General features: G+C 36.3%; 1 protein-coding gene across 1 annotated transcript; it reads left to right on the forward strand.

The window, feature by feature from the left end:
- Positions 1-5,249: 5,249 nt before the first annotated feature.
- LOC108339260 (vegetative cell wall protein gp1) lies at positions 5,250-5,729 on the forward strand. The gene has a single exon (XM_017576400.1). The coding sequence runs from the start codon at positions 5,250-5,252 to the stop codon at positions 5,727-5,729; it is 480 nt and encodes a 159-aa protein (XP_017431889.1).
- The last annotated feature ends 5,910 nt before the right edge of the window (positions 5,730-11,639 follow it).

Here is an 11,639-nt window from a genome sequence, read left to right on the forward strand (position 1 = left end):
AAGCATGCAACAACATTATAATGTTACCTTCTACCCATCATACACTATGTTATATCCCAAGTTAAACCCCTTACCTCAATTCCAAGCTAGCTTTCAAAGGCTCTTAGGTTTCTTTCCTCACTAGACAACAAGCTTCCACTCCTCTTGGTCTCCTACAAGTGACGTCCAAAAACTCCAAGCCTAGGGGGGGCTCTTCCTTTCTCTCACCAACTTGGTTGCTCTCTAAAAGTGCCTCTCCAACTCAGGGTTCTCTCTCTTTTCCACTCTCCAAGTGTTTGTTTTTCAACCCTACTAACTTAAACTTACACACTTAAGTAGAAACTAACTCTAACCACACCAACCTTTCACTAACCACTCAAGGTTACTCTCAAGGACACCTTACACTACTAACTTTAGATTCTCATTCCTAACTCTTCATTATCCCAATAAAACTTCACTTTAATGTGACTAAATGATAGTTTTAAAGTGTGCTTAAGTGCCTTTATAATATCTATTTATGTAGCTTACAATTTTCAATGCAATGATTAACCTCCCCAAGGAACTCCAAGGTCACTTACAAGCTTCCTAAGCCTAGAAAAACATGTACCCACCCAAGCAAAGTGGAAAAAGAGATGCCTTAGGCACCCATGCAACATTTCACGTGAAAGAGAGATTAAATGAGAATAAAAGTTCTCCCTTGGAACATTCTCGTTTTTATTCTTTCCAAGCAACCCAAAGCCTCAAGTGTTTTGACTTTTCCTCTCTCCTACCATGCAATGCAAAAGCTTAAAAACAAATTAAAAAAAATCAATTAATGAAAGGCACATGCTGCCCACACTAATTAATGTGACACCCCGGCAACTTACAGGGAATATTGACTACCCCCACACATCAACACAAGGCTTTCCAATGTGCTTTGTCCTCACTCGCACACTTTCCAAGAAAACTTCCAAGAAGGTCACTCATCCCTAAATTACTCCAGGCTAAGGATGCTTAACCATAGAGTTCTTATGGGTTAGGCTATCGAAAAACAAATGCATTTTGGTGATATGAGTAGCCAAATCAATCACTTTAAGCTATCCTTCAACTGTATAGTCTCATACCTATACAGTCTCTAGAACCCTCTCCTTCCAGTGTATGCTCGATTCATCCATGTGTCCCTTCCACTAGAAGCTTGCCAGGAGCCGCTCTTTTGTTTGTACCTCTTGCACTTCGTGCCTCTTGTACCGGCGATCACTCCTCACCCTCGTCAGTGCCCAGGTGTCACATCTTAGGTATAATCCCTTGGTCATTATGAAGGAATGACTCAATTCTTGAGCTTGGGAGAGGAAGTCTGTCACAGCTGATATATGCAGTAAAACACTTGAACTCACCACCAAAATTAGATTTAATAGCATCAAATGCGGGAACAGTGATAAAATTGACTCAAGAAAGTGTAATTTCATAGATCCTCTTATCTTTATAACTCCAACCCTACTATTTATCTTTCTAACTCAAATCCTCTTACTTCTATCACACCATGCATACCTAAAATAAAACATGCAGGAACTTCATTCCTCTTTTCTTCACTAAACCCCTCTATATTTTATTTCTTTTTCATATTTTTTTAATAACTACCAGTACAAGGATTCCTTCTTCTACATTTCCTCTCTAATACAACACAACCCATATTACTTCCTCCATCCTAACTTCCTCTCGTCAATGTTAACATTAAAAATATACTCCTTCAACCCAAGACTCTACTATACACTGACTAAAAAGGTTAGAAATTAGCAATTAACATAGGAAAGACTAATTTTAAGTAATGTTAACATCCTAACAAGTCTAAATTAGTCAAATCAAGCTAGAAAACTAGTCAAAATCAAAGATATACCTCAAACTCAAATTTTTAGTATTTAAAACCTAAAAAGTGTACTTAAAGGGTGAGAAATTGCAACTACACCTAATGTACACTACTTTTAAGTAATGTAAACATCCTAAGAAGTCCTAAAGGGTTAGAAAGAAATCACAATACATGTTTACTATATGTTCATGTATATGTTGTATGTTGATGTATATCTTGTATGTTCATTTATTAGGCTATAACTTGATTAAGTTAAGTAGTCATTTAAAATCCTACGATACTACACATATTCTCAATGGAATGAGAAGAGTAAAAGTACTATAAACACTTAGAACCTACAAAATATGTGGAAGTACTCTATGAAAGAGGACTTCACTAATAATAAGTTGTCTCCCCCAAATTTAATACACAACCCCCTTAGGATGTCTAAGGCATTTAAATAATGAGGATGTCTCTTTGCATGACCCTTATTGTATGCCTATCACAATAGTGTTCAAATTACCTTCCATGTTGTACTTAAGTAGTAATAGGTTTATTACTTATGTCACATGGAGTGTTGTTGATTTGGCTAAGTTTATCTCTGTTTGGCTTGTCATAGAACATGACCCATTTTCTCAACCATCGTGCATGGATGTATGACCGTTGTTATAGTGGAAGGAGAGGTTTGAAGGAAGTTTTTGTCATCGGAGTTGAAGAGTTTGTCGATACGACTCGACAATGTCAATATTATGCTCTTGATGGAGGGATTCGATGTCCCTGCATCAAGTGCAAATGTACAAGGATTTTAAAAGATGAAGTCGTCAAAGTTCACCTATACCAAAGAGGGTTCATGGCTAATTATACGATTTGGACATTTCATGGTGAAGAAATTCCTTCCACCTCCACTGCAGCTGAAAAGCAGCTTGTATCAGGTTCGAATACTATTGTACATACATCTGAGATAGATCAATTTGCCTATATGCAAGAGATGGTCGACAATGCTCTTCGTTGACATGCTGAACAAGAAGCAAACGATAGTCATGATGAAGAGTCTCCAAATGAAATCACTCAGAGGTTTTACAATTTACTGACAGAGGCAAATCTACCTGTATTTGAAGGTTCATCTCAGTCAAAATTGTCAGTGTGCATTAGACTCATGGATGGTAAATCTAATTGGAATGTTCCCAATCAAGCAGTGGACTTCTATACAAAATTGATGTTAGATTTGACACCACCAAACAATTTTATGCTGAAGAATTATTATCAAGCCAAAAGATGTGTTTCAAAGCTGGGATTGGATGCCAAGAAGATTGATTGTTGTGTTAATGGATGTATGTTATTCTATGACAATGATAGTGGCAGAAATGATGCATTGTTGGTTGAATGCAAGTTTTGTGGCTCACCTCGATATCATACGATGCATTCTGGACGGAGGAAAAAAAAAACAATTCCCTTAAAGTCCATGTTCTACTTACCTATAATTCCAAGATTACAAAGAATGTTTACTTCAATGCAAACATCAGAACACATGACATGTCATGATGGTAACAAAACTAAAGGATTTTTGCGTCATCCTTCTAATGGTGAATCTTGGAAACACTTCAATCGTAAACATCCATCCTTTGCTAGTTAACCGCGTAACGTCAGACTCGGTCTATGCTCTGATGGGTTTACGCCGTAATTCAGGCATCTGCATCACCATATTCATGTTGGCCGGTGATAGTAACCCCATACAATCTACCACCTGAGATGTGTATGACAAAGCCTTACATGTTTTTAACGTGTATAATACCAGGTTCATCTAATCCCAAATCAGCGATTGATGTTTATTTGGAGCCTTTGATTAATGATTTGAAGTAGCTATGGAATGGTGTTTGGACGTATGATGCTTCAAGGAAGCAAAATTTCCTTATGAGGGCAGCTTTGATGTGGACTATTAATGACTTTCTAGCGTATGACATGTTATCTGGTTGGAGCACGCATGGTCGATTAGCTTGTCCACACTGCATGGAACATACAAAGTCAATCCTATTGAGTTATGGTCGGAAAAGTAGTTGGTTTGACTGTTATCGACGGTTCTTGCCCATTGATCACTCCTTTAGAAGAAACAAAAAGGCATTTCGCAAAGGGCAAGTTGAAACGGATATGACCCCGCCGAAGTTGACTGGATCACACGTTTGGAGAAGAGTGAAAGACTTGCCAAAAGTCACTGAATCTTGTCAGAATAAGACAGAAGGGTTTGGAGAATGACATAATTAGACTAAAAGAAGCATATTTTGGGATCTTCCCTATTGGAAAGACAACTTGCTAAGACATAATCCATTGTAGTGAAATTAAGCCATACCTTGAGTATGTCATCATCCAACTTTTACCTTTGCAATGGTTAAATTGTTATACACTAATTCATTTCATCTGTACCAGCTCATTTCTTGTGGCTGAGCAAGTCGTAGAAGGAAATGCTTATGCTAGAATACACTTAGAGTTTCCCTAATGGTTCAAAAATCAGGTCCGTACATTTTCTTATGTTTTGAGCAAGTTTAATTTGACTCTTGCTTTTAAAAATTTTTTGGTATCTTTGTAGGCTTTTAATAAGGCATTAACTATCACGGTTCAAGAGTTAAGTACATCTTTCAAATTGGCCAATGAGATGTGTGAAAGAATGGCACACTTACTTCATCAATGGTTACAAATTCCATTCACATGAATGGTCTAAAGGAAAGAAAACAACAAATTGTGGTGTGTATGTCAAGGGCCTAACAGAAGGTTGTTATGATGATTTCTACGACATCATTCATAAAATATATGAGCTAGAGTACAACAACACAACTTCTCCAAACAGAGTAGTACTTTTTTATTGTGAATGGTTTGATCCTTCTAGACCTGGTACTAGAGTGGATCCTAGGTTTAACATTATCGAACTCCACCTGAGTTAAGATATAGATCGTTTGATCCTTTCATTCTACCAACTAATGTTAGACATGTTTATTATGTGCCACATCCACCATTCCGCAATATTGACAAGCGTGGTTGGGCTGTAGCATTACAAACCAAGCCTAGAGGTCGCATTGACTCAAATGAGGTTGAGGAAGATGTTGCCTACCAACTTGACCAAATGTCACAAGCACAAGAAATTATTGAAGTTGAACGTATAACCGCATTGCACGACCCTGATGGTGATGGAGATGAATTAGAAGCATTAATACAAGGTGATGATGATGATGAAGAAGAAGAAGAAAATGATGATGATGAAGAAGAAGATGAAGATCATGATGACGATGATTGAATGTTGGACATCTATTATAGCAAATTGAACTATCATTTCAATAGAGTTATGTAAAATACCATCTTAAAAGTTGTATGCAATTATTTTACATTCACTTTAATTTGTAGTGATTCTTCCTTATTCTTTTGTATTGTTTCACTTTATTTCCAAACGTTCAATGCAGTAATGATAGGACAGGGTTTAGAACGTCCTGATAAAGGAAAGTGGGTAGCAAGGCCTAAAAAGTGGCAACGGCAGGCACCGAAGTATGTAGTTAGGGTGCCTACTACACTACCTACCATTGCTGACCCCAGTCCATCATCTGTGCGACCTCCTTCTACCCTTGCAGTAGACCTTACTCCTACCCCTACAGTACACCCTTCTCCTACCTCTGCAGTACACCCTTCTGCTACCCCTGTAGCAGACCCTCTTCCTCCTCTTGTGAATATAACCCCCATTCCTCCTCCTGTGATTATAAACCCCACTCTTCCCCCTGTGCTTATTACTCCCACTCCTGCCCCTGTGCTTATTACCCCTACACCTCCCCCTGATCCTACTTTTATACCTTCCTCATCTTCTATACCGTTTTCTGAGATTGTCACACCATCTGCTGATCCAGATTCAGCTGGTGATCGTGATGGTGTTGACCCGCCCCTCCATGATTGACCATGGATTGAGCCATATGGTAAAGGGTAAGATTTTAATCCCTTTTTTATCCATTTTGATGTTTAAAGATTGCCTTAATTCAAATGACTTTTATTATGCAGGTTTATTCCATCCAGGGTTGCTTCCTAGGCCATCACACGATCAATTAAGCAATAGTTTTTAAGTCCATGGCCTACTTAGGGAATAATACCTGAAGAGGACAGAAAGTCATTCTAGCAGCATTTTCAGGTAAACAACCCATTAAACTAATTGTCATTTTTATTTTAGTATATTCATTAATCAATAATTATTTTGTTTAATGTTACAGATGAAGGTGCAGTGGAAACCTGAACGTGAAACACAGATACAAAGAAATTTCCACATGAAACCATCTTATCGGCTGTTAGAGATATTTAGGGATGCCTGCAATGCAAGAGATCGCCCTTACTAGTTGGGTGAGCACATTTGGAACTCTTTACTAGCGCATTGGAATTCAGTAGAGTTTCACAATAAGTGTGCCAAAGCCCAAAGGAATAGAGCTTCTGAAAGGGGTGGCGCCCTGCATACTGGTGGATCAATCACGATTCATGAGCACGACATTCGTATGGTAAACTTTCATTACTTTTCTGTTTCTTTCATATATAACTTATGTATTTTCTATTTCATATGTACACTTCTAACTCTAAATTATGTTACAGGCACAAGCTCTGGGACGGGCGGTCCATGTTGATGAGGTCTTTGCACACACTTATGTTCGGAAGGGCACTAATGAATTCGTTGATGAAAGATCTCGGAAGACTCATGTAAGCAAATAACATTGTTACTATTAGTAATTTTTCATTTATGTTATTCTATCATTCCCTAACATTGCTTTTCATGTTTGAACAGGAAGAATTTTCTATGAGACTTTTCACAAGTTAGATCTGAACATGGGTCACCTCCTACACCGGATGATGCGAGTAATGAAGAAGACGACATCCGTAGGACACAGTGTTGGGTCGACATCGTTGGTAGGAAGAAAAAGGGACAAGTGTACGGTGTAGGACAACTCGTTGCAAACTATACAGCATCGAGAGGAGGTACTTTGAAGCACCAACCTTCTTCTTCCACCACTACTACTAACGAGGTCGTTGTCCGCCTCACGCAGGCACTGGAGCAACGTGACCAGGAAATCACTTATTTGAGAGCAAAGTTTAGAAATTTTAAGGCCCTAGTCATGAGAGTGTTGCCTGAAACTTCATAGGATCAGTTCATTATCCCTCCGACCCAGCCACGACCCTCCCCGTCACCCGCCGTCCCTCAGCAGCCCACATCAGTCTAGCCCTCGTCAGTCAGCCGACATCAATCCAACCCACACCAGTCCAACCATTTATAGAGGAGCAGGATGATGAAGATCATTCTAATGATAACTATGTAGATTATTAGTTTTATTTTGTTATTGAACATAGTTGTTATAGAAACATTTGGATATTAGAACATTTGGATGTTAGATCATTTGGATGTTAGATCATTTGGATGTTAGAACATTATGTTAGATTGTTTTATGTTTCATTTATAAAAATACATGTTCTATTGATTATTGGATGATTCAGATATTATATTGTTTTTCTGATCAATTATTGGATCATTGAGATGCACATTATGCAGGTTTGTATGTGGTTGGAAAATGTTATGCAGGTCTGTTTGTGCTATGAAAAATTTATGCAGGTTTGTTTGGTTGGATAAGAAATGCAAATGTGCCTGACATTTGCCTAGAACTTACTGAAGGCTTTACCAAAGGCTTCAACCCTTCGAAAATATCCGACGGCCTCTAACCTTCGGTAATTACCGAAGGCTCATGCCCTTCGGTAATTACCCATGGCCTCTAGTCCTTCGGTAATTACCGAGGGCCTTTGCGCTTCGGTAATTACCGACAGCTTCTGGTTGTTACCGAAGGATTATAGCCGTCGATAATGCCCTTCTTTTTTTTAGTACATATTACGATTCATGTTTTTTATCTCCTTGGCGTTTTCCTTTCCTTAGATTTCGAAACATGTTTCTTCTTTAAATTGCAATTTGCTCACTTGAATTTCAAAGTGCCGCATTCAGGTCTCAGAGATATTTGATTTCTTATGGTGGAAACAACTGCAATACAAATTAAATTTATACAGTTGACGTCGAATTTTGAGTGAATTCGATGCAAAAGACTGGAGATTTATGTCAAATTGTTGTGATCAATGACGTCCTATATCATAGAAATGTCTTCGTTTAGTAAAGGAATTCATGAAAAACCAAAGGAAACAGTTAACATGAATTTGGTTAGGGAAGGTATGTAGGGTAGGTTTTCATAGGTTTTCAAATGGCACAACTTGAAATGAAATCTCGTGATGGTTTGAAGCACCATTTTTAGTATTTTTTTCTTTTTTCTTTTAAACTCTCAATTTAACGTCAAAGCCTCATAGATCTTTGACGTATTTTTCGTCAGCAAGGAGTTCATATCCGAATCCAAAGAGATTTTTTACTTTTTTAGTGAATGATGTTTGAACATCAAATTTAGCTAGGCTTCGACGTTTATACAATATGGCAGTTACTAAGCATAATTTCACGATGTACTGCTTTTATAATGATCTAATTTTCGTCAGCGGTTCATTTATAGACGACGAAGTCTCTAGGCCTTCGATGTTTTATCTTTAGCAAAGGTCACGCCCTTTTTATTATTTTTTTCTTTTTACTTTTTAATCATTCAATAACACGTCCCAATCTATGGGACTTCGATGTGAAGGAAATTGGAGTAGTTGGGAAATTAATGGTGTGTTGTTACCAACGATATTTTTCACGTCGATTCTTGGGGGGCTGGACGTCAATTAGTTCTTATCTGAATCAAAATTGATTTATTACCTTTTTACTAAATGATGTTTGAACGTTCACTACGGCTGGGTTTTGACGTTCCTACATATGATGGATTGTGGTAGTTACTAAGCATAATTACACGATGTACTGCTATTTCATGATATAATGTACGTCTATTTCTCAGCCAGTTTGACGTCATCATTTCATCTATAAATATAGCTTGAATTTCGCGTAATCCCTTGCCTCTTGTTTCCTTGTTGAACATATTAGGATTCATGTTTTTTATTGCTTTTTGTTTTCTTTTCCCTAGATTTCGAAGCATTTTTGTTCTTCAAATTGTAATTTGCTAACTTGAATTTGAAAGTGGCACATTCATCGTCATTTCATATGAAGGTGCCCTTTCAAATTCAAGTCAAAAAAATGTTTTTATAGTACAAATATGGTTAAGATATCTTACTGAAAGGGAAATGCTTAGGAAAAAGAAATATGGTTCACAATATGTTTAATGCTGAAACAATTTTAAGATCTAAAATAATTATATAAGATTTAATGTACGTCTCTCTCTTAGCCAGTTGACGTTATCGGTTCATCTATAAATGTAGGTTACATTTCACATAACCCCTTGCCTCTTGTTTCCGTATTGAACATATTAGGATTCATGTTTTTTTATCTCCTTGGCATTTTCCTTTCCGTAGATTTCGAAACATGTATGTTCTTTAAATTGCAATTTGCTCACTTGAATTTCAAAGTGCCGCATTCAGGCCTCAGTTAATATAAAGGTGGCCTTTGAAATTCAAGTCAGCAAAATGCTTTTTATGGTACAAAAATGGTTATCTTACTGAAAGGGAAGTGCTGAGGAAAAATAAATATGGTTCACAATATATTTAATGTTGAAACAATTTTGAGAACTAAAATAAATTTATAAAAAAGTTGTTCAACTTCATCATTTGGCAATGTATGATTCTTTTTTTAAATTGTCTTCGAGTTGTTTTCTACCGTTAGATTTCAGAATTATCTGATTTCTTATAGTGGAAACAACTTCAAGATAATTAAAAATAAGAGTCTATTTACGCAGTTGACGTCGAACTCTCGTCCCGTTCTATGTAGAGAAATATTGAATGCTTTTTAAATTCATAAGCATTAACATTTTATAAGTGGAGGTCTAGATCAAGGATCCGTAACTATATTTAAAGAAATGGACTTGATCTTTGACGTTAACGTTTACACTATTCGACGTAAAATTCCTTTTCTATTTTTTTTTTCAAATCTACTATTTATAAAGTTGTGTATCAAATCTTATTAGTATCAAGCCCAATTAAAATTTTCAAAAATATATAGCCCAATAATATAATTTCATCAACGTCGAGTTTCTAAAGGGTTCGACATTTTACTATGCGATTGAAGTTGAACTAACAATAATACGTCAAGTAGCTTAAGCAAATGACGTACTATTGGTGGTTTAAAAGAAAAAAAGGAATAAAATAATGGTATTGAAATGTCCAAGTATTACAACTATAGAACGTCAAGTTGTCATGGTATTGACGTGCTATTATGAAGTTATATTGAAACTAAATCTATTTCTGAACTTATTGAAACTCTAACTTTCCCCTAAATCTCTAAATCATATTATCAAATGACTTCTTCATCTTCACGACGTGGAAAGAAGATTGCACAATTTGTAAGAAATGATAGTCCAAATGGGTGGATCAGTGATGACGAAGAACGATACAAATTTGGATGTTATAGAAAACTCTTCGAGGTGGGCCCTCATAAGTTCTTGGATGTGGAATTATTCAGAAGGAAGGGGTTTCTCCTTCAAGAATGGCTTGTAGATGTTGGTCTTGCAAAATTTTTAGAAATGATCGGTGATTGCTATCCTGACCTGGTATAAGTCTTCTACCACAATCTGAAGGTTGTCGATGGTGTTATATGCTTTCGGGTGAAAGGTGTTGATATGAAAATTGATGATGAAATATGGCTATCTTTTACTAGTCTCAAAGCAGAAGGCTTCATGTCTCATGAAAGAAATTCTAAACTCAACCAATGGACCAACAAGAAGAAAATTTGTAAGGACTAAAAAGGCTAAAGGTATACAAGCCGTATCTACTTGCTGGTTTGAAAATGGAAGAAAAAATGTGTGCTTTTGTACTTACTTGGGTAATACTACCTTGAAGATGTATACGTGATCATCTAACTACTGAAGATTTATTTTTGGTTCATGCCATAAAAACTCGGATACCAACCAACTCGGTTGCTGTTATGAGTGAGCACATGATTGAAATTGCAAGTAGTCATGGACATATTCTGCCATATGGTGTTTTTATCAGTAGTGTATTCAAGCATCATCAAGTTTATCTTACTGGTGAAAAAAAATTTGGGTGCACCAAATCAAATGAAATAGGAAAAGCGACATTGACCTTTAATGGTCTAAAGAAAACAAAAGATGGTTAGGTGTTCAAGGATGTTGACAAAACTCCTTCTACCTTCATTCCACACACTAAGTTTGAAAGATTTGTTGTGGATCAATTTCGAAGGCTTTCAACAACAATTTGAAAAGTTGAAAAATCTCTGATCATATTTCACAAGAAATTACATGAAGACAATGCTCTTAGAACTCCCCCAGCAAGTGAATCTGATGATGAAGACGACACAACAGATGATGAGTCTATGGAGACATCTAACTCAGATTAGGAAGAAGAGTCCATTTTAGTTTATCTTTTTGAAATTAATGTAATATTTTAATATATTTTAGTATATTTTTCTGTGTTTGAACTCTGTTTGAAATTTTAGTATATACTTTTCGTGGTTATATTTTCATATTTTTCCTATGTTTAGTGTTATTATGTTTTTCTTTTGTTTTTGTTTTCACTTATGAACATACCTTTTTAAAAATGGATTTTTTTTAAATCCTTGAAGTTTTTTTACAGATTGTATGTCAAAATCACTCAAAAAGATACTTGAGACTCAAGTAAGTTGAAAGTTGACACAGTCATTGAAAAAAGACTCTAAGGATTGAAAAATCACCAATCAAAATGGAAAGGAAGGTACTGTGAACAACCAGAAAGGGATCAACAATAATTCTGCAACAGAAGAATAAGGATT

This window comes from Vigna angularis, chromosome 5, assembly GCF_016808095.1.
Source record: "Vigna angularis cultivar LongXiaoDou No.4 chromosome 5, ASM1680809v1, whole genome shotgun sequence".
NCBI lineage: Eukaryota > Viridiplantae > Streptophyta > Magnoliopsida > Fabales > Fabaceae > Vigna > Vigna angularis.

Coding starts and splice junctions, on each gene's coding strand:
- LOC108339260 (XM_017576400.1), top strand. CDS start 5,250: ATGATAGGACAGGGTTTAGAACGTCCTGATAAAGGAAAGTGGGTAGCA.